We start from the raw sequence: 24375 nt of genomic DNA, 5'->3' as shown, positions 1-24375 counted from the left end.
GGGTGGCTCAGTCAGTTAAGTGTCCAGCTTCAGCTCAGGTCATGATCTCGTGGTTCATGGGTTCAAGCCTCATGTCGGGCTCTGTGCTGACAGCTCGGAGTCTGGAGCCTGCTTCGGATTCTGTGTCTCCCTCTCTCTGCCCCTTCCCTGCTCATGCTCTGTCTCTTTGTCTCTCTCAAAAATAAATAAAAATGTTAAACATTTTTAAGACAATTTTTTAAAAAAATAAAATTTATTAGATTTTTAAAAAAACAACTCCTAAAATTTCAGAACAAATGGAAACCCATGGTCCTAACTGCATATCGAATTGATGTCATAACCACACAGGGAAGATAATTTCTTCAAGTGACTATTACACACAGTAATTTGGCTGCATATATCTCACGGGATATGTTCTAGGGACAAAAAGAACCAGAAGAAATCTTAAGCTGCATTCAGTGGTCTTATTATTAGAAGTAATGTTTATACATGTATATATTTTACTATTACGTGCACATTATAGGATTAGGAAATCAACACTTGAATTAATGTCTTTAAGAACCAAGATTTTCAAAATAGTGAAAAAAGTGATATGAGTAAATTGAAGAAGTTTAATCCAAACTCTGTAGTGTTACTTTTGAGTTGGCTCACACACATTAGGATGGCTACTATGAAAACAAACAGAGAGAAACTAACAAGTGTTGGTGAGGATGTGGAGAAACCGGAACCCTTGTACATTGCTGGCAGGAACGTAAAATGATCCAGTCAATATCGGAAACACTATGGCAGTTCCTCGAAATATGAGACATAGAACTACCACATAGAATTACACTTCTGATACGGACACAAAAGAATCAAAAATGGGGACTGGAGGGGCGCCTGGGTGGCTCAGTCGGTTAAGCGTCCGACTTCAGCTCAGGTCACGATCTCACGGTCCGTGAGTTCGAGCCCCGCGTCGGGCTCTGGGCTGATGGCTCAGAGCCTGGAGCCTGCTTCCGATTCTGTGTGTCTCTCTCTCTCTGCCCCTCCCCCGTTCATGCTCTGTCTCTCTCTGTCTCAAAAATAAATAAAACATTTAAAAAAATTTAAAAAAAAAAATGGGGACTGGAACAGATATTGACACACCCACGTTCACACCAGCATTATTCACAACCCAAGTGTTTATCAGTGGATGAATGGATAAACAAATACAACAGAATATCATTCAGCTGTAAAAAGGAAAGAATTCGGACACATGCCAACACAGATGACCCTTGAGGATGTTACGCTAAGTGAAACAAACCGGTCACAAGAGCACAAACAGCCATAGATACAGAATGTAGAAAGGGGGTTGCCAGGAGCTGGAGGAAAAAGGAGTGGGGAGTTAGTATTTAATGGGTAGAGATTCAGTTTAGGAAAGATGGACAGTGGTAATGGTTGCAGAACAGTGTGAATGCATTTAAAGCCACAAAACTGCAAATTTAAGAACATACATTTAATTCATTATGAATAGTTTATGATAATAAAAAAATTGGATAGGAAATATCAGTATGAACTCATGATTTGTCTCTTTCTATGAACTATGTATTCCTGAGTGCTGTCCACTAGAAGGCTCAGAAACACTGAGAACCTGCTAGCAATGAGCGACCCCCATCACCAAGACTGTAATTTCTAAATTCTATTCTCCACAAAAAGGAGCCCGGAACCTTTGGAGAAATGGCTGATTCCAGTTCCAGGGCAGGATATGTATGAGAAGGTCTTGGGACATTTTGCTGATCCAGAAAATAAGAACACAGGTTCTTGCTAAAGACACGGGAGCCAAAATGAAGGGCTCCCATTAGCCAACGATGGGACAGTGTCAGCAAGGAAAAGAATCATGACTGTAACCGCCTGAAACTTATAAATCCACCCAAAAACACAAATCCATGTTTTCTTGGGGATGCCTGGGCGGCTCAAGGGGTTAAAGCGTCTGACTCTTGATCTCAGCTCAGGTCATTATCTCACAATTCATGACACTGAGCCCCGTGTCAGGCTCTGCCCTAACAGCACAGAGTCTGCTTGGGATTCTCTCTCTCCTCTCTCTCTCTCTCTCTCTCTCTCTCTCTCTCTCTCTCTCTCTCTCTCTCTCTCCCTCTCTCTGCTTCTTCCCCGCTCGCACATGCGTGCACTCTCTCTCTCAAAAATAAACAAACATTACAAATAAATAAATAAATAAATCTATCTATCTATCTATCTATCTATCTATCTATCTATGTGTTCATAATATCACTGATTAAAAAAACAAGGAAACAAAACATCATCAGTTGCCCTTGGAGGCTGCTAGCATACCAATGCATGATCGAGAAAAACCAATAAAGGGAAAAAATTAACCACAGATCCTGCTTTTTCTGTGCAAACTCTATTTCAGGGTAACCAAGTAGTCGATGAGGTAAAAATTCTTTTTATAGAAGAATTCCAGCAAATGTATTCAGAGGAATGATAGAATTAGAACAAATTAAATAAAATGGTAAGCAACCATCACTAACAGATGCCAAAGCTATATTCAAAAGGTTGATGGTGAATTTATCTCAGATGAATCAGGCTGACATCAGAACCCACTGTTCGTTCGATTTTAGCATTGCCAACTATCAACTCTCTACATCTAACCACTCTCCTAGAGGAAAACAGTGGACACAGAGAAACATGAATTTGCCACCATGAAGAAGCAAACAGCCAAATCCAGAATGTGGGGAATTTTGTAGGACAAATGCCCTAGTCCCTTCGACAAACAAATGAGATGGGAGGAGGGAATCTGTTGTAGAAAAGAGACTTTAAAACATTAACAACCCAATGTAATGTGTGGATGCATTTGGATCCTGGTGTCCAGAGTATTGTCCCTGGTTCCAATTTGCCCTGGGGGCCTTCACGGTTGAAATCTGCAGTTGGGAAGACGTATTCTGCCCTTTCTCTTGGCATCATTAGAGCTGAGGGACATTTACCACAGCCTCCGTCTCTCCTCAGCTGCTGCTAGAAATAAGTAAGCGAGTCTCTGCATCGGGCCAGTTCACATGGGACCTCCCCTCCTCCCCGCCCAAGACTCTGTGGGTCACCTTACACTGTGATGACCAGTCATGGCTCTCAGTTCAGCAGCCCAGCCACCAGGAACCCAGGGTGGCTGGGAACTGAAGCCTCAGATCCTCTCCCTGCCTGACTACCATTCCTCCCACATTTGTGTTGATGTGGCTGCACCCCAGACTGGTAAGGGATAGCCTGGGAGGCAGCCCCCTAATGGGCAGTTAGGGACAGAACTGCCACCCTGTATTCTCTAACATATACCCCCTTCTTGGACAAAGCCTGGAGAGAGAAAACAGCACCAGCACCTCTCTTACTCTCCCTTTGCCCCCGCCCATATCCTTGACCAAAAAGGGGTGAGAGCTTCTTCTAATGCTCCTATGTATTCATCCTGCTGCAACAGAGTGGCAGCTGCTGTAGGGAACAGGATGTCTCTATTTCCTACACTATAGGAGAATTCTATGAGATGGATCTTCCATGCTGGGGTTTTGGTATTCTTAACGTGGAGATGAAAGAATACGAAACATTCTTTCCCATGATAACAGTCTTTCCAGCTACGTAATCCCACACTTCCGGCAGAAATGGAATGTTAGCACACTTTTTTCTTTAAATTGCTACTGTAACAAATCCTCATCTCCCAAGCATAGCAACACCTTGGCCTAGCAGGGCAAAGAACCTGTGCTCGCACATTAATAACATTGATATTACTACTCTTACACACACACACACACACACACAGATTTAAGTGGAATTAAAATACGCATATTTTAAGTTTCATATTTTTAGGTACACAAATAATAAGTGACTATAGCCTTGTTATAAAAAAACAACTCGCCCACAGTTTTACAACTTACTTTTGCCATTTCAAAACACCTGCATATTTACCATTTTCCCACGTAACTCACTGTTTTCCTGAAATATGCTTTTCAATACCTGAATGGTGTTCCATTGCTAAGGTATCAAATTGATATTAAGTGTATCTGTGCCTACTTAACCAATCTTTAGCCAATTCACTTTACTATCACGTAGTTTGATTGTTTCCCACCGAGCAGGAATGAACAGCCCTTTTTTGGGTGGGGGGAATTTGTAGAGGTAGAATGATTAAGCTAAAGAATTTAAACACTCTTGATGGAAGATGTTACAAACTGCCTAATTATCCTCAGAAAAGTCATAGCATTTTTTAGGTGTACCAGCACCATGGGACACTGTCCATTTCTGCGAACTTTCCCTAAGTTTCCAATTTATAATATTAAAATTACACATTTTAAGATATTTTCTGTTAAAACACCCTTGTTTAGCTGGCAAACAAATACTGACTTAAATTTTCGTTTCCTCGAGTGCTAATGAGATTGAAAATTTGTTCATGTTTCAAATACGTATTGGCCATTTGTATTTGTTACTTCAAATGTTATCTTCAGATGAGGAAATCGAGGTTCGGGGAGGTTAAATGACTTGTTCAAGGACACACAGTTTCTATGTAGCAGATACATTTTTCATATGTAGATATAGAGACACAGAGATAGATATAGATATAGATAAATATAGATTCTAAAGTGAAATAGAATTGTTCTTCCGTTTGCCAGAGTAGGCAATAAAGCCCATGGGAAAAGTTCTGTTGAATTCGGATCTCAAGGACATCTAAATAATATATAAGTCCCTTCAGGCCAGATCGTCTTTATAAAATATTTCTTAGAGAATCACTGCGACCATTTAATGAATTACAGTTCTTTTATCTTTTAATTTATAATTGCGAGATGAATTCAATAAGGAAGAGATTGCTAAAAAGGGCATCTGAATATGCTGACAGCATCCTTCTTACTATCCATCAGTCATGAATGGCCGCACAGCCGTAGATGCTGAAAGAGACTCTGGTCCCCATGACCTCCTTCTCCCCATTACCACAGCATGAGGACAAACCAACCGACTGCATATGTTTTATGATGGTAGAATGCAACCAGCATACTATTTCTAGAGTCGATCAGATGCTGGTGCCTTACTTTTTGTCTCTGAATGCTTTTCATTCCCGTCCTGAGTAATACATAAGTCCGTGCTGTCACCTGATGATGTAACCTTGTATGGAAAAGTCAAAGTCTCTTTTCTGTAATAACTAACAAGAGAGTCCACGAGTCAACAAGGGGAGAAATAAAGAAAGGAACAATAACAATAAAGGAAATGCCCGCGTTACTTAAATGTTAAAAAAAAAAAAAAAAGCACACTGGCAAAATGTCATGTATTAAGAAACGGCCAAAGGATTATATCAGCAGGGTGAAGGGATCTGGGGGGAGGGGAGAGATGTTAATACCTATTGGAGGGGGAAAATCCGAACAATTCTTTCTACGCGGCTTTAAGGTCTTACCCCAGGAGAGTGAAGATTTTGTTCCAAGACCTGAGTGGGTCAAGATCCCCTGGAGGGGAGGACTTACAAGAAAAATGCCTCCTAACTCTTGTCCAATTTGAGATTATTTGTGTCCATGACTATCACAGGCAACGCAAATAAAGAAATAAAACTTACGCCTTAAGGGTCTCCGATCTCCCCCCTCCCCAAAGTGATGCTTCCTATACCTACAGGTGATGATCTTATCTTTGCCTAAAAGAAGGCAAATAAATCACATTAGGAGCCACCAGCAGCAACGGAGAGTGACCTGAAGAGCTTGACCACCGCCCCATAAAATGTAGGTAGCTTGCATGTGAGCACAACACGTCAGGACAGCCTGGTGGCTCCTGGACGTGGACGGATGGATTCCTGAAGATCTTGCAGAAAGTAACTCAAGCGATGTCGCTGTAACAATTCTGTATTTGTTCCTCATCTAAGAGATGATGGTGTCATGCACAGAGTTGGTGTATTCAGCTTGCGCCAGACCGCCTCGTCCACCTTGATTGTCCTCTGACTAAAAGAGAGAACTGAAGGAAGTCACCTAACCTTCTTTTTGCCCCGGATTCCTCAGCTGTAAAACAAAGTCGATGACGACACACGGTATCTCATGTGACTCTTCCTACAGTCCCATGAGGGAACAGTAGTCCCTACTACATCCAGTTGTTGGGAGGATCAAAGGAGTTAATCTGTGCAAAGTGGTTGGAAAGGTGCCTGGTACATGCTAAGTGCATTGTGTCTGCTTACTAATTATTTTTTATTGCCAGCTAAAGTGGAATTTCCATGGAACAATAGCATAAACACAGTTTATAATTTACCCGCTTTGAACTTTTGAGATTCTTGACTTTTATTCTTAATGTAGGAGATTTTTATTATTTCAAAATGAGTGTATATACTTTGGTTTTATTCATCTTTCAACACTTAACTACCTTATTTAAAAAAAAATTTTTTTAATGTTTATTCATTTTTGAGAGAGAGACAGAGCAGAGACAGAGCATGAGCAGGGGAGGGGCAGAGAGCAAGGGAGACACAGAATCTGAAACAGGCTCCAGGCTCGGAGCTGTCAGCACAGAGCCCGACGCGGGGCTCGAACTCATGGACCGCGAGATCATGACCTGAGCCGAAGTCGGATCCTTAACCGACTGAGCCACCCAGGCGCCCCAATATTGCACTACTTTAAAACTGCGTAATGTATATAAGCATATGTGGCACCTGGGTGGCTCAGTCGGTTAAGCGTCTGAGTCTTGACTTCAGCTCAGGGCATGATTTCACGGTTGTGAGATCGAGCCCTGCGTGCACTGGGCTCCACGCTGAGCACGGAGCCTGCTTGGGCTTCTCTCTCTCTCCCTCTCTCTCTCTCTCTCTCTCTGCCCCTCCCCTGCTCATGTTCTCTCTTTCTCTCAAAATAAATAAATACACATTTAAAAATAATCATAAAGCAAGTATGCACTGTATAGGCGTTAGGTGTGAAAATGTAGATTGAGAGTCCCTTGCCACTTTAATGGGCAACGACTAGTTATAAATATGCAAGGATTCTCGTGGGTCCGAAGCAGTTCAGGTGTGGTCCTGACAGGCAGGCCACAAAAGAGAGGGAGTGACAGATGCCTGCTCAGGTGGGCTCCAAGCAAAACTAGCGAAGGTACTTGTGCACCAGGCACTAAAGTCTTTCACACACATTGTCTTCAACTCTTACAAGACCCCCACGAGATACAGAGTATTAATGCTTCCATTTTGCAGATGTAGAAACTGAGACTAAAAAAACTTAAGCAACTTGCCCAGAGTTCCCCAGCTCGTAAGTGGTAGTGCTGGGATTCAAACCTAGTTGTTCTTCAATACACCTCAAAAAGTCGTGATGTCCAAGAACACCTTTGGTTCTTCCACTGTTTTCTCTCTTGAGGTTCTGTTTATCTCTTAAATACAGCCCTACCCACAACTGTAACGGGCGAGAGTGTGCTCATGGTAGACGCTTTGGGAAATGCAGAAAGAAAGCAAAAAGATTCGAACAAGGTATTATTCCCACCCGACGATGACCAGCGTTAAAACTTTGGCATATTTCCTCCTAGACTTTTTTTCTAAGCACTTGATTGTATTTTATAGGTTTGTTTTAGGTAGCTCTGACCAAATTGTATACACAATTTAATCTTCCTTTTCTCCCCCTCATATTATTGTAACCTGGGCTACCTTGTGCAATTACATATTGCATACACTTCCTTTCTAGAGGCTGCATAAGGCACGACAGCAGGACAGTCCTGTAATATATTTGCCGTTCCTTTCATGTTGGACATCTGAGTATTTCTAGCTTTTTTATTGTGGGATGAATATCGCTGTCCCCTCTTGCTTGATGGTTTCCCTCCTGACGTTTCCTCAGATCCTCCTCAGGCTCACAATGACCTTGATCTCCCTCTATCCTTCCTTCTCTCAAAATGTACTTTCTGGAAAGGAGCTGACAAAGTCATTCATACTAAAGTGTATGTGGCTCATAAAGCTGAATTAGTGTCTCTTCAAGAATGCTTGCATCGATTTCAGCCAAAGGAATGAAGCTCTAATTGTGGGATTTTAGTCATCAGATCACCTAGCCGAGGAGCTCCCCCCCCCCCCATTCAGCGAGTAGACTCCAGAATAACAAAAATGTGCAGGGCTTACTTTATGTTAGGAAAGCTGGCGAGAAGGCAGCCTGGAGCTGCGGAGGTGCTGATGTGGGAAAGGAGAGAAAAGAGTTTGTATGAGTGAGGGTGAAATAATGGGGTAGAAGAAGGAAAGAGAACTCGAAAATTCACTTAGCCTCGCGGAAGACATTTGGCACCACTTACCTGGCTTCTCCATCTCCCCTGTTGGCCTTTCCAGCGCATTTGGCCTTAGGGACGGGCCCGCCCACCGTCTCCCAGCACCGCACGGCCGGGCGCTCAGACCTAGTCACTCTGCCGAGGCTCACAGTTCGGGGGCCTTCTGCGGCCACAGAGCCAGTCAAGTTGTAAGAGGGCCCACTCCAAGCCCTGTGTCCACAGACACTCCAATGGGTGCCTCACCGCCGGCTACTCAGAAAGGAGAGTTCATGATACGGGCGGGAGCTGGAGGGGGGGGCGCGGGCAGGTAGAGGTGAGGGTTCCCCACGTCCTGTTCTGCACCCCACTTCACCCCCAGCACCCACCCCTCCCCGCCCCTCCCGCTAGGGGCTTCAAGCTCTCCAGGCTGGGGGCAGATCCTTGGCTCCGGCGGGGAGCAGAGGGGCCCCACTGCGGGCCTCAGTTTCCCTCAACTCTCCCCACCGGTCAAGGGGGTCGCGGCGCCCAGGGGTCGGCGTGGAGACCTGGGGGGGCGGGGCTGGGCGGGCGGAGGCGCAAACCACAGTGGCTCCGCCCCTCTGGGCCAGGAGGGGAGGAAACCGTGAATCCGAAAAGCTGGTCTGGCAGGACAGAAAAAGAGAGGGAGGGAGGGAGGGAGGGCGACAGCGAGAGTCCAGGTGCAGCCTGGGCGGGCGTGGCGCTGCGGGCTCCCCGGGACCCCGGGCGCGCGGCGCTCGCCCCCACGCGCCGCCGGCCCGCCGCCCCTCCCTCCTCCCTCCTCCGTCGCTGGTTGGCCCGCGCGCCGCAGAGCGCGGCGGCGGCAGGAGGAGCCGGGCGCGCCCGACGCGCACGGCCGGCGAGGTGGCCGGGGCTGCGGGCGCGTCGCGCGAGCTCAGGTGGCGGCGACGGTGACAGCGACAGCGACAGCGGCGGCCGCAGCAGCCGGCGCGCACCCGCTCCCCGGCGCGCCCGCGTCCCGCCCCCGCCGCGCCTCCGCCGGTTCCCCGCGCACAATAGCGGCCGCCGCGGCGGCGGCTCCCGGCCCGGGCGCCTGCCATGGGGAAGCCGGCGAGGAAGGGATGCGACTGCAGGCGCTTCCTGAGGAACAACTGGCTGCTGCTGTCCACCGTGGCCGCCGTGGTGCTAGGTGAGCGGCGGGGCGGGTGGGCGGCACGCGCGCACCCTCCCGCGCCCCCGGCGCCCGGGCCGCGTGCGGGGCCCCACGGGGGCGAGGGTGGCGGGCGAGGCGCCCCCCGGGCCTCGGGGCCGCGCCGGGGCTCCCCCGCGTGCGAGCCGCAGAGCTCCTCGGGGACTCCCGTTTGGGGGCTCCCCGAGCCGCGGGTGCCCGCTTTACCCAAAACGGTCCGAGGGGCTTGGATGGGGAAGGGGGGCAAGTAGCTCTCGGTTCTTCCCGTTTGGAAGCAAACGTGCTTTATTATGGTTTTAATCCTCTGTGCTTTCCGCGCCCCCCGCCTCCCCCCCCATTTTTTCCTGAACCATGCTGCCGGGACGGGGTTGGAGGGTGGATTACGGTTCTCGGTGGGACTGGAGGAGGCACCTTAACCTCAGGGATGGCCAGGGCCCCGAGGGGAGGGAGGGAGAGGGTGTTGCCGCTCACCCTGGGCCACATTCTTGCGGGAACTCAGGGGGGTGCGGTTATGGCCCCCAGGAGGTCGTTGGGGGAAGAACGATCCGAGAGCCCAGATTCCTCCGTTTCCCACCCTGATATAGCCAGAATAGCCTCCCGGAGCCTCCTTGCTCTCCACATTGCTTTTCTATTGAAAAGAATTTTCAAGTCCTATTTGCTTGTTTTTAAACAAGGGAGTATTAAAATGATTCACTCCTGACAGATAACTGGACTGAGTTGATGTCTGAGCCATTGCTCAGAGGTATGAGTTGTTCCTATTTAGATGATGAATTTCTGCCCATTTGTCTTACAACTTGGGCTCTGGGCTGCTCCCCATCGGGGATGGAGTCTCCTTTCCTCTCTGAGCTCACACAGGTGCAGACACCCAGCAGGTGAGATTCCTTGGAAGTCCCCATCTTCCGTTTGGAAACAGCTGGGTTTGCTGAAGGGGGGGGGGGGGGAACGGCGGCTTCTTCCCCAGGGATGCTTCTGGATATCAGAATATTTGGCACTGTGTCCTCCCACTCTTGATGCCCCTCCCCCAGAAACCTGTGGAAGTTATAGAAACCTCAGAGTCAGATTTGCTCCTCCAGAGCCTTGTGCAAAATCAAGTCAGATTTCTAGTAAAGAAGTAACATCCTGAAATTGCCTTAGCAGAGGCCATTTGTGGGAGGAAAGAAGGAGAGAAGCAAGTCTTTCTTACCTGCTTAATTCTGTTTCCCCCAAGGGCCAAGTGGCTTAGAGGTTTTTAGGGAAGGTTTTTAGGGGCAGGATACTGCCCCCCTACATTTAAATAAGAAACTACAGAGAGAGGGATTTGATTTCCATGCATCCAGATAGATGCAATATCCTTGTGTGTTTTCCTGGTAATAAGAGTCCAGAATTAATTGTTAAACCCTTTTTAAGGATGGTTACTGGATAACCCAAGGCTGGCATTTCCCTCCCAATTCCTTGGGAGAGTGGAATAATCCTGCCTCTTTAGCTGTAGGATTATCATCTGGTGAAGAAGTGTTGCACATCGCTGTTCAGTGTACCAATTCACTAGAGGGTGGTTTGGAAAGGATTTTGAGCAGTTGTTCCCTGGCCTTCGGAACCCGTTGCATAAATACATCTTCAGTGTCAAGAGGGATCACGTGCCCATTTTGCAGATGTGGCCTTTGGCATCAGGGCACTTTCCAACAGTTTTTAATCTGGGTGAGCCCCGGGAGCTTGATTCAGACACTCTTCTGGAGAAAGGGAAACCACCACATAAAATGTTTAAGTGCTCCACTGAAGTCTTTCTGGACTTACTCCTCCAGGAGCAGCACAGGGCAATCCAGAGGGTTTCTGCTCCTGGTCTGAGAAGTGCCAAGCCTAGGGCCACCCCCAGTGTGCCCATCCCTGGAACCCCACCCCCACCCTCCGTCCTGGGATCTTCCTTTTCTTTCTCCAGAGCACTGGGTCTGAGTGCGAATCATACCTCTGTTGGTGTAGTCTGCACTAGCTCAGTTTAACCAGAAAGAAATTCCAGCTAACTTACGACAGTGAGGCTGAGTCCACATATAAACTGAGAGTAAGTTTATTTTTAAAAGAGTCTTAATTGTTACAGAAAATCACAAGCATGGTCATGTAGCCTCCTTTCTGGACCTTTTTTAAGAAGAAGAAACTGTTAGGGGTGCCTGGGTGGCTCAGTCGGTTAAGTGCCCGACTTGGGCTCAGGTCATGATCTCACGGTTCGTGGGTTTGAGCCCCGCGTCCGGCTTTGTGCTGAGAGCTCAGAGCCTAGAGCCTGCTTCAAAATCTGTGTGTGTGTATGTCTCTCTCTTTGCCCTCCCCCACTTGCACTCAGTCTCTCTCTCAAAACTAAATAAACATTAAAACAATTTTTTTAAAAAAAGAAGAAACTGTTAAATGTATTAACTACCTTGATAGAATGTCCCCTTCTGATTATAGCCATCCAAATGTTTGGTCCCTGCTGTAATTCAGCAGACCTGACGCGTTAAGATATTTTGATTATTGAAATGAGGGACGAAAGTTTTTATGAACTAGCTTAAAGCCTCTGGTTTTTCAAGACCTAGGATGTGAGGGGAAATGCAATTAAAGAGCATTCACTTTTTTAAAAAAGAGATGGGAAGGATAAACCATTTTGTTTTGTGCCCCATAGCCTGATTCTCAGTTCACTTAGACAGAAATTCTGAGGGTAGAATTTTTGTGCTCCAAGTGGGAATTCTGTCCAGGCAGAATCACTGTGTGTAAAAACTCTGGGTCAGAGCATTCTGATTCAGGTGATCCAATAATGATCATATCATGTACAGATCTTCCTCCACTTATGATAGGATTAGGTCCCAAATAAGCCCATTGTAAGTTGAAGATATTAAGTATCATAATTCAAAAATGCATTTAATATACCTAACCTACCAAGCGAGCACCGTGGCTTAGGCTAGCCTAGCTTAAATGTGCTCACAACGTTTACCTTAGCCTGCAGTTGGGCAAAATCACCTCACACAAAGCCTATTTTATAATGTGATTTGTTGAACACGGTACTGAAAGTGAAAAACAGTGGTTGTGGGGTACAGAATGGTCGTGAGCGTATCGGTTGTTTATCTCCGTGAAGGCCTCGCCGTCAGAACTGCAGCTTGGCTCCCACTGCCCACCCCCACGGGGGAGAGAGGATTGTACCACATCTCTCTAGCCCACGAAAAGATCACAATTCAAAATGTGAAGTCCGATCTCTGCTGAAGAGGCATCACTTCCACACCGATGTAAAGTTGAAAAACCACAAGTGGAATCATCATGAGTCAGGGACCGTGTGTGTAATGTTTTAGATTAAAGCACTCATGAATTGTTCGCCCCACTCACAGCATAGAGCTTGATCTTTCTGTCCAGGATGTGCTTTATGTCAGTCATTCGAAACACCTGATTTCCACCTTACGGACTTTCAGGAAAGGAAGTAGATGTTATTTACATGACAGAGCTGGCGAGCTGATTCATGCTGAATAATTTTCTTCAGCGTGCTCAGGAAGCAATCATTTATAGATTGAGATTCCATTGTCTGAAAGGGAGGACAATTCTTTCACGTTATTAGTGATACCCTTGCTCCTTGTCTCCTGCACTAAGCCTCTGGTAGCATACATTTGGCAATGCTAAGTTGAGTCCTGGTAAATGCTCTCTTCCTGCTTCTGTGTGTCTGTGACAGGGCTGGCTGCTGCTCAGGCTGTACCTCACCTGCACAGAGCCTTGTGTGTGGCGATATTCCAGAATGCATATCGTCGTTGATAAAGCTCTTTTGGTCTGGTAGCTACCATGCCTGACGCTGCTGGGCCTTTAATCAGCTCAGCCTGGAATATACCTGCAGCAGCGAACACTTAAACCATTTGTTCACTCAACAGGGACTGTTCTAGGGCCTGGGGCACACCGCACTGAACAAAACAATAAAAACCCCTTTCCTGGTGGAACTTACATTCAAGTCGGGGGAGGTAAATAGAATAAATAGGTTAACTACAACATGGAGTATATTAGATGGTGACAGCACTCTCCAGTAACATAAAGCTGGGAGGGGGTTGCAGTTTTAAATAGGGACACCCCTCCCCCCCCACCCGTGAAGGTAACAACTGACTGCAGACTAAGAAGAGGTGAAGGAACATGTGCTCCGGTGTCTGGGGAGCATCCTGGCTTGTTTGAAAAAGAACAAGGGGTGGAGTGAGGGAGGGGAGATGGGGAGGCAGGAGGCTAGGAGGGGACAGAGCACTGGGAGACTGTAGGCTCCTCTAAGGACTTTGACTTTTACTGGCAGCTGGGAAGCCATCGAAAGGTTTTGAGCAGAGCTGTGACAGGGTCTGGTTGTATTTTAATCAGCTCGCCCTGGCTGCTGTTTTGACCACAGACTGCAGAGGCAAGGGTGGAAACAGAAGCTGGTTGAGAAGGGTAGTGTGCTTAACCTACTGTGTATTTGACTTATTATACCTCTCTAATCTCATTTCCATCATGGCTGATGAAATATTAGGAAATACTTGTGAAAAAAGTCAATGACATGGGAATGCAAGCTGGTGCAGCCACTCTGGAAAACAGTATGGAAGTTCCTCAAAAAAACAGAAATAGAATTACCCTACGACCTAGCAGTTGCACTACTAGGCATTTATCCACGAGATACAGGTGAGCTGTTTCAAAGGGGCACATGCACCCCCATGTTTATAGCATCAGTATCAACAATAGCCAAAGTAGGGAAAGAGCCCAAATGTCCATCAATGGATGAGTGGATAAAGAAGATGTGGTGTGTGTGTGTGTATATATACATATGTATATATACACACACACACATATATATACGTACATACATACATATATATGTATATATATACGTACATATATATGTATATATACATACATACATGTATGTATATATATACATATACATATATATATATACACATACATACATACATACACACACACACACACACACACACACAATGGAGTATTACTCGGCAATCAAAAAGAATGAAATCTTGCCATTTGCAACTGTGTGGATAGAACCGGAGGGTATTATGCTAAGTGAAATTAGTCAGAGAAAGACAAATATCATATGACTTCACTCATATGAGGACTTTAAGAGACAAAACAGATGAACATAAGGGAAGGGAAGCAAACATAATATAAAAACAGGGAGTGGGACAAAACATAAGAGACTCTTAAATATGGAGAACAAACAGAGGGTTACTGGAGGGGTTGTGGGAGGTGGGATGGGCTAAATGGGTAAGGGGCATTAAGGAATCTACTCCTGAAATCATTGTTGCACTATATGCTAACTAATTTGGATGTAGATTTTAAAAAATTAAAATTAAGACAGTCAATGACTTTGCAAAAATTGCAACTGTAAAGTAGGTATTGCTTATATATATAGGCTTACATAGATATAGTTAGAGGTATAGGTAGAGCTATGAGGAAACTATAAAGATCCCTACATGCAGGTGAGGAAACTGAGACTCAACAGTGGAGGACTTAGTCCCGGTCACCTCTGGCTTGCTCCCCGTCTCCCTGTCATACCTGGTCCTTGCCGGCTCTCCTGGGAATCAGAAGTGTGGCTGAGTGACGTATCAGGTGGAAAATAACCTGCACCGTGCACTTTGGTCTGTATTGTCCTTCTCTCCCCCTGAGACTGGGAAGGGGCAGAAACACGCCTCCAGGACTCCGGGAAGGGCGGGTTGTGCCCTTGGAGGAACACGTGCTCCAGAGGATCTTGCCGGACTCATCAGCTGGGCTGGTGTCTGCTCTGGGCTCGGACCTACTCTCATGCCTCTGTTCATGAGGCTGCCCGGCTATTCCTCCCACTGCAAAGTCTGCCTCTCCTGCCTTTTAACAGAGAGGCTCGGCATGACTGTAGCAGAGGGTGCGACGGAGGAACACGTTCAACAAAAAGAGCAAGCCTGCTGAGGAGGCAGAGCCAGACCCTGGAGGACCTAGAATGCCACGCCAATGAGTTTGGACACGGTCTGAGGGTTAGGTTGGCAAAGACATGATCAGAGCCGTGCTTGAAGAAGATCATTGAGGCAGATGGATGTGCGGAATGGATCCCGGGAAGGTAGCCTTGCAGGTGGGCAGACTACCCAGGGGATTAATGTCCGTGTCCGGCAGGGAGAGAGGGGTCCTGGGCTGCGCAGCAACAATGGGAGTGGAAAAGAAATGACACTGAACTCTAGATGCTCAGCAGGTTATCCTGATGGAGTATGGCTGAATCTGGTCCTCTAGGGGAAGAAAGTGGCAACCTCTAGCAGGAGAGGGAATCCTAGAAGTGCCACAGGCTTGTTAAGGAACTGTTGTGCTCTCCTCCTGTGCAGAAGGAATATCTGCTGGAGGTGCCTGGGTGGCTCAGTCGGTTGGGCGTCCAGCTCTTGATTTTGGCTCGTCGTGATCCCAGGGTCATGGGATCGAGCCCTGCATTGGGCTCTGTGCTCAGCATGGAACCTGCTTAGGATTCCCTGTCCCTCCCCTGCTTTCTCTCTCTCTCTCTCAAATAAAAAACAAAAAAAACCACAAAAAACAAAAAAAGAAGGAATATCTACTTGTATGTATTATTCTGCAGTTAGAATATATTCTCTCTCTCTCTCTCTTTTTTTTTTTTTTTTTTTTTTTTTTTTGCCTCCTCCACTAATCTGTGAACTTCCTGAACCCATAGCACCTGTGACAATGTCTGGTAGATGCAATACATTTGTTGATTTATTGAACCATTTATGGCCCAGAGAGTAAGACATTGTCCTTGTTTATGGAGTGAATAAATGAGTCCCAAACTTGGTTTGACCCCCATTTCCTCCATAACTTCTCTTCTGCCCACTTTAGCATCCTCTGATCTGCATCAGTGACCCAGATTAACACTGAGTCTACATATGTATCAAGCATGTTAATCTTTTCTTCCTCAAAACTAGGTTTATAGGGGCGCCTGGGTGGCCCAGTTGCTTGAGCATCCAGATGTGGTTCAGGTCATGATCTCCGGTTGTGAGTTCAGGCCCCGCATCAGGCCTGCTGCTGTCAGTGTGGGGCCTGTTTCAGATCCTCTGTCTACCCCCCTGTCTGTCCCTCCCCCACTCTCTCTCCCTCAAAAATAAACATTAAAAAACAAACAAACACTAGATTATAGACCCCTTGAGGGCAGAGTCACTCCTACCACCCCTAACAGACACTGGAAATTGAAATGAGACAGTAATGAAACTCACGCTTGAGAGCTATGTAAGAAAGTGTACCTGATACTTAAACTCTCTGGGCCTTTGTTTCTTTTTTTTTTCTTTTTTAATTTTTTTTTAACATTTATTTTTGAGACAGAGAGAGACAGAGCGTGAACAGGGGAGGGGCAGAGAGAGAGGGAGACACAGAATTGGAAGCAGGTTCCCAGGCTCTGAGCCATCAGCCCAGAGCCTGACGCGGGGCTCGAGCTCACGGACCGCGAGATCATGACCCGAGCCGAAGTCGGACCCCCAACCGACTGAGCCACCCAGGCACCCCATGGGCCTTTGTTTCTTATCAGAAAGAAGAGGGGTTCAGATGAGGCAGAGGAGAAAGGATTTCATGCACGTGCCAGCTCCCCTTTATAGATAGTAGACTGCCGTGTGTGATATGAGTGTTGAGAAAGAATTGGAAACAGAAGTTCTGCAGTTGATTACTGATGTCTGCCAAGGGCTTAGGAGCAGAGAGTAGGGGCGTGTGTGCCACATGCTTCTCGACCTTGGGTTAGAAAATCTCTGAGGTTCCTTCTAGCTCAGATTCTGTAGCTCAGATTATACCATCATTCCTCAGTGTATTGCTGGGAGCCACAGGACCTCTTCCATAGGGCACAGGGTGTGAAAAGTCATTAAGGGAGGAGGAAATGACCTTGATGTTGAGTCACATATAAACCTCTGTGAATTGGGTTTAATAATGTAAACTGGGGGTGCCCAGCTGGTTAAATCAGTAGAGGATGCAACTCTTAATCTCAGGGTCCTGAGTTCAAGCCCCACATTGGGCACGGAGGCTACTGTAAAAAAAAAATAATAATAATAATAATGTAAGTTGTATGTGGGACTATTACCTGGGCGGTGTTCCAGGTCAGCATTAGATTACTCAGGAATATGAGGTCTCATAAACTTGTGTTGTTGCTCTATATGCATACATATCTTACATGCATCTGCTTAGTTAAGAACCTTAGAGAGGAGGCCCTTTAGCTGGCTAGAGTTCCACATATTAAAGAATTAAGAGAAGAATTTTGGGCTTTGAATGTCTATGCCTGATGCTTTCATTTTTTAAACCGAATCAGAACCAAGACGAATTTCGGACTCCCTGAACAGATTCTGATTTTTGGTTCTCTACATGGTGTATACCTCAAGTCTATAAGACCAAAACCCCACCCGAAGTTATGCGAGCCCGGTATTACAAAATGAATCTTAAAAAGTTATCACAAGCCTGAGACTCCACACACCTTGTGTTGTAGACACATTCTATCTGTTGGGAGGACTTTGAAGGTACATTGCTAACGTCCAGCAAAGGGAAAGATGGTGTGTGTGCTTGTGTGTGTGTATGTCTGTCTATTCAGTTTTTCTTTTTTTCTTTTTAACGTTTATTTATTTTTGAAATAGAAAGAGACAGAGCATGAATGGGGGAGGGTCAGAGAGGGGGAGACACAGAATCCGAAACAGGCTCCAGGCTCTGAGCTGTCAGCACAGAGCCCGACGTGGGGCTCGAACTCACGGACCGCGAGATCATGAACTCAGCGGAAGTCGGCCGCCCAGCCAAGTGAGCCACCCGGGCGCCCCTGTCTATTCAGTTTAATAGAAAAGAGAAGGTTGTCTGTATTCAGTATCTTGTTAGATACTGGTTAGCGTGAGATATGTTGGGTTTTTTAGTACAAAAAAGTTCTGTAGAATCAAAGTTACCCACCTGTCAAACATTTGAGCAGCAAGCAGAAGAAATAAAGGAAACTTGAGGGGCGCCTGGGTGGCTCGGTCGGTTGAGTGTCTGACTTCAGCTCAGGTCATGATCTCATGGTTTGCGAGCGCGAGCCCCACATCGGGCTCTCTGCTGTCAGCACAGAGCCCACTTCAGATCCTCTGTCTCCCTCTCTCTCTGCCCCTCCTCCTCTCTCTGTCTCAAAAATAAATAAACATAAAAAAATTTAAAAAAAAGAAAGGAAACTTCACACAAAGACAAGCAGTGGGGAAAACTACCGTGTGCCGCATCAGAATACAGTAGCTCGGACGGCTAAAAACCCTGGATGGGTCAGACAAGGTGTAAATAAGTGGGATTAGGAATCAGCTATCGGAGAGCATATGCGTGCTCCCGTGAGCACTTGCTCGTGAAGAAAGGAAGCTTTCCACATTAATTACTTGCGAGAACTTGTGATTACCTTTACCAGAGCCGAGCCTCAGTGTAACTGTCCCGTGGGGAGTCCGACCCACTGGCCTCGTGTTCGCCGGGGACCTGCATATCTCCCCTGTGTGCGTGTCGCTGGAGACCCAGAGTCACGTATACTGTGGGGACTCCAGCACTCTCGAAGAAAACGAATTCATTTTCGATGACATCAAGTGGCCCATTTAAACACCCCGGCAGCAGTGTCTGTTGAAGTAGCAAGTGTTTTCAGTGGTCTTCCCTATTGAGAATGTTAAACATACATCTAATAGCAGAGAATATTGGAGACAGTTACCGTTAAGCCAATAGCTCACTTTGGAGCTATAGTTTAGCTCAGTGGATAGATTTAGAAGGAGCCAATTCATTATACTTGCTAAGGAAACAGCCCAAACTACAACAAAGAGTGCTCTGTTGCCATTAGTACACCCCACAGTAACACCTCTGTTGATGGAAAGGAAGTGTTTCGGTGACTCACTCGTTGCCAGAAATGTTACTACCCTACGTTTGAAAAACATCTGCCAACTGCCTGTTCCATTACCAGAGGTAGAATATATCCTTTCCAGCGAATGCTCCTGCACTTTCCGGGATGGATGGACCTTGTCCCAGCCCACAGACGCTTCATGCTGTGTGTCCTGGGTTGTTGCGGTCCCGGCCCCGGGCCCGGTTGTGTGAGTTCTGGGCATACGCTCAGCTGGGACAAGACCCGGGGCCAGCTCCTCCACACCCAGGCTGAGGTCTCCGTTCCCCCAGCCCTTCTTGGTCTAGGGGTCCCTAACTGTGTCCACAGATAGGACGGCACATCTTCATGTGTCCAGGAAGGGTCCTGACATGAGCATCATGTGACTCTGTGAGGTCCGCATGTTGATGCAAAGTGGTGGCCTCTGGGGCTGGAACTTCCATTCAGAAATGACATAAGCGAGCATCCACGCTATGTGCTTATTCTTATAACTGTTCTGAGACGATTACCTGGGTTCAGTGCTCTCGGGTTTTTAAAACTTCATCTACTTACTCAACTAAGGAGGAAACCCTTCGAGAAGAGCGCTTAAGTGAGATTATACAATCAGATTATCTTTCAACCGCTGTTCTGTTGCTTGAGAGTTACCAGGTTACTTATAATTCAGTAAAGAATGAAGTCAACAACAAAAAAAATGCATCGTCACCAGAAATATCTAACCATGGAAAGCCCAGTCTCCAAACCTCTTCCCATTCCTAGAAGATAAACTGATTTTGCTCAATTTCTCTGGGTATTTCCTAGACTTAGTTGTCTTCTGATTCCCTTAACTACTTTACGGGTTTCATACAAGATTGCCCAAATTATGAGACAATGAGGGAGACACATTTTCTCCTTTGAAAAGTTACTTCTCTGTGGTTAACCAAGCCTGCTATTTGCTAATATTTGTCAGAGGGTTACTATGAGTTTTATGCACATTTATTTCTCATTTGACCCTTGATACAATGAGGCAGGAAGTTTACCCTTTTACAGATGAGGAGAAGGAAACTTAAAAGCTTTAAGTCCCGTGGCTGAGGTCGTAGTCAAAGCTGGGATTTGCACCCAGGACTGTCCAACTCCCAGTCTAAGGTTCTTTCACCGTTAAGCAGGCTCCTTCCTTCCTAGCAAATCTTGATACACCTAATGGGTAGTTCAAATTATTCTTATAGATTTCACTCTTGTTCAGTATCTAAATAGAGCCTTTCGTCTCATTTCTTCCTCCATGCCTTGCCTGTTTCATGTCTCCTCTTTATCCTGGCCTTAACTTGGGGCAGTCTACAGTGGTTAGCCTTTCCCCCATTCTCCTCCACAAAGCCTTCTATTTGAACTTGTATGCTAGTTGAGCTTGTCTACTGATTGCTTTCCCTGGGTCTGTTGTACTTTGCTGCTCTGATGCCTTTTTATTTTTGCTTTTCAAATTTTTATTTAAAGTATATAGTTAACATGTAGTGTAATATTGATTTCACGACTAGAATTTAGTGATTCCTCACTACATACAACACCCACTGCTCATCCCAACAAGTGCCCTCCTTAATGCCCATCCCCCATTTAGCCCATCCCCCACACACACCTCCCTTCTAGCCACCCTCAGTTTGCTCTCTCTATTTAGGATTCTCTTATGGTTTGCCTCCCTCTCTGTTTTTATCTTATTTTTCCTTCCCTTCCCCTATGTTCATCTGTTTTGTTTCTTAAATAACACATATGAGTGAAATCATATGGTGTTTGTCTTTCCCTGCCTGACTTGTTTCACTTGGCATAATACTCTCTAGCTTCATCGATGTCAATGCAAATGGCAAGATTTCATTCTTTTTGATGGCTGAGTAATATTCCATTGTGTGCATATACTACATCTTCTTTATTCAGTCATCAGTTGGTGGGCATTTGGGCTCTTTCCATCATTTGGCTATTGTTGAGAGTGCTGTAAGCACTGGTGTGCATGTGCCCCTTGGAAACTGTATTTTTGTATCCTTGGGTAAATTCCTAGCTGTGCTCTTGCTGGGTCATAGGGTAGGTCTATTTTTAATTTTTTGAGGAACCTCCACACTGTCTTCCAGAGCGGCTGCACCAGTTTGCATTCCCACCAGCAATGCAAAAGAGATCCTCTTTCTCCGCATCCTTGCCAACATCTGTTGTTGCCTGAGTTGTTTGTTTTAACCATTCTGACAGGTGTGAGGTGGTATCTCATCGTGGTTTTGATCTGTATTTTCCTGATGATGGCTGCTCTAATGCTTTTGCTCATGTGTTTCACCTACTGTTATTCTAACCATCCTTGAAGGTAGATCATCTAATTCCCACTTTTCCTGTGTAGACCTCTCTAGCCACCCAGCTGGAGCTAATCTGCCTCCTCTGTGCTCTGGTAACCTTTAATTTATATCCCCACGTCACACTGCGTTTGCACCCCCTCCCCCCAAGCTCTGCCCTGTGGCAGACATCACCAACTACTTACTTACAGCACTCTACCACGGAGCTCAGTTATGGCCCCAGAAGCCCCAAAACTATCCTCCAGGCAACCACTGTCAATCAAAGGAAGTTGGCATGTGAGATGAAAAGCATTGTCTATGATTGGGAAGATCTCTTCGTTTAGCCATCAATTAGGAGCTCAATTTAATGGAGCAAGTGTTGATGTTACTGGGGTTCAAGTCTGTGTTTTGTCCCAGAGTGTCAGGCAGTGTGCATGCAGATACAACAGCAGTAGCCCAGGTGGTAAATGCTGCAAGAAAGCTACGTCTCGCCTTGGGCCTTAATAGAAAAGAGGCAGAATTGAGAAGGAATTCTGGAGAAGGCTGGGAATGGCCTAGAGCAGGTGTAGTAGGATTCCTGGGCTGGAAGATTGGAAATATCACAAGCCCAGGTAGAGATAACCATGTGAGTACAAAGGCCCATCTCCAGTCTTACGTCCAATCTCAGTATCGTGTGCAACTACTATGTGAGAAATGTATTGTTGTGTTTTTACAACCTCTCTTTCTTATCTCAGTTTCCTGAGGATAGAAGAAAGTGCTGTCTCATTTGGGTCTGTCACCCTGACAGCATCTAGCTTTGCACCTACTTCATAGAAGATGCCCCCACATCTTTTCTTCACTGAGTTTCTTTAAAGCAGAGGCAAATCCTTGGTGAGCCTCTCTCATGGATCCCCTAGTCAACTGCTTAGTTTTATGGGTTCTTGAGTGAAGACCCTTGGGAACTCCTATCGCACACGTGTCACCCCAAATATACTTCTAGTTTGGGGATCCCAGAATAAGAGGAAACCTGGCCACTAACAGTGTTGAAGCCATTTTTGTGTGAGCTCCTCATGGCCTCAAAGCTCCCAGACTGGAGGGCATCTCCTCACCTTGAAGAAGATCTGACCTTTTCAGGAAACCAGCACCAGAACCAGCCTGATCTCCAGGGAGTTCTTTTTTTTTTTTTTTTTAATCTTTTTTTTTTTTTAAGGTTTATTTTTGAGAGAGAGACAGAATGTGAGCAAGGAAGGAGCAGAGAAAGAGAGGGAGACAGAATCTGAAGCAGGCTCCAGGCTCCAAGCTGTCAGCAGAGAGCCTGATGCAGGGCTAGAACTCCCAAACCGTGAGATCGTGACCTGGTCCAAATTTGGCTGAGCCACCCAGGTGCCCCTCCAGGAAGTTCTTTGGACTGATTACAGAAGATCCATCAGATCTCACAGAGTTGGTCGTGGCATAAAGCTGAATCAGCCTTGAATGACAGAGCTTTTTTGAAAGTGCTATTTAGCGATTCCTGTCTTTTTGTGCATTTATTTCCAACACACACATCTTTTTACATCCTTGTCCAGATTCTGCCCGTTTCTCTCCCTGTCTGGAGATTATTTTCTTTGATAAGGAATTAACTAGCCTGTCTGTGCTGCCTGTTCCAGTAGACCTTGAGCTTGAGCTGCTTGGATAAACACTAGATTTGGTCATTAAAGAGTCTGAAGATGGGTTTTTACTTTTTTTTATTGGCAAAAGTTAATTGTCAACCAGGAGATGTAAGAGGTTGGCTCCATTTCTGCTTCCTCTTCATTGATTCCTTTCTTACACCTGGAAAATTTCCTGAGCTTTCATCACATAGAGAAGCTTCTGAGTTCCACGGAGGGATGAATGGCAATGTGACCAGTTCAGAAGTCACACACCCTGAGAAACATGCCCAGGTCTCCTCTGCAACTGGTTTGCCACCTGCGCTGAACATTTGTATTTTCCAGTAATTTCCAACCGGCTTGCTTATTTTGGGGGGAGAAAAAAGTTTGCATCTACTGTTGTGTAAGCAGAAACGATTGAATTGGTTGAATGCTTTTTTAACCTCAAGTAGAATAACCACAGAAGACAGGACTTAGTGACTCTAAGATCTAGAACGCTCAAGTTCCCTACTGTAGGGCTGGGCCCCGAGCTTTCTTAGACGTTTGCGAATGCTGCTCAGTGCTCTGGGCTCTGGAGAAAAGGGCTGGTGGATCACAGCAGGTGGGTTTGCAGCTGTGGCTGTTTACTTAGCTTTCCTCTTTCTCCGCCTTGACGGGCTTCCCCCATCCCATAGGCACCGTCTGTTGTCCGTGAGAGCAATACGGAGAAAGGGGGCTAAAGAAATTCACAAACATAAAATCTTCTGAGATCCCCAAAGTAAACAAAACCCTTCAAGTATTACTGTGAAAAGATGATACTCCCCATGTTTGATTTTGGGGGGGGGGGGTCTCAGATGGTCATCTTAAATGCATTTATAGGTCTTTCTAGACTGTCAGTCTCACCCGTTGTTCTCAAATAAGCTAATACGTGATACTTTATAAACCTGTCAAATGCTTTATAAATGTTTGTTATTGTCTCTTACTGTCAAAGGGAGGGGTGCAAAAGGTGAAATTTGGATCCTGGGTGCAGCATTATTTGTTGAAGACACAGTATCATCTTTGTGTGTTTTCTGGGGCCCTGCTCTCATCCTGTGTGAAAAGGCATCTGGGCTCCTTTTAGTGACTATCTCGCATGTTTAACATTCTAAACATGACTGTTCTTTCCTTTCACAAATAATAATCAAACAAGTTGGCTGTCTTTGCCTTCTTTCTTCCAGTGAAGATTAAGAGAAATATCCAAGGTATTTATAGACAGATTCCTGACCCAGCCTTTTCACGCTGGGAACCGCTTTCATTTTGAATTAAGAAATACCATAAAATTCTTCAATTGCGTCTTAACTCACTTGAAAATAAAAGTGAGTATTTCTGTGGTCCCTGTCGGGGTGGGGAAAGATGGTTCAGAATAACAGCTCCATGGAAGTTAGG

At 45.9% G+C, this 24375-nt stretch overlaps 1 protein-coding gene across 1 annotated transcript in view; it reads left to right on the top strand.

The window, feature by feature from the left end:
* The first annotated feature begins 9068 nt into the window (after nucleotides 1-9068).
* The window catches only part of SLC1A1 (solute carrier family 1 member 1), an 82210-nt gene continuing 66903 nt past the window's right edge, over nucleotides 9069-24375 (top strand). Inside the window, exon 1 of the mRNA XM_019463707.2 lies at nucleotides 9069-9310. Coding sequence (XP_019319252.2) covers nucleotides 9220-9310 — 91 coding nt within the window. The 5' untranslated portion in view covers nucleotides 9069-9219. The remainder of the gene's footprint in view (nucleotides 9311-24375) is intronic.

The sequence above is a fragment of the Panthera pardus genome, unplaced genomic scaffold (genome assembly GCF_024362965.1).
Source record: "Panthera pardus isolate Hobbes unplaced genomic scaffold, ASM2436296v1 HiC_scaffold_20, whole genome shotgun sequence".
Classification (NCBI taxonomy): Eukaryota; Metazoa; Chordata; class Mammalia; order Carnivora; family Felidae; genus Panthera; species Panthera pardus.
The sequence above is the reverse complement of the archived record's forward strand: the minus strand, read 5'-3'. Positions and strand labels throughout refer to the sequence as shown.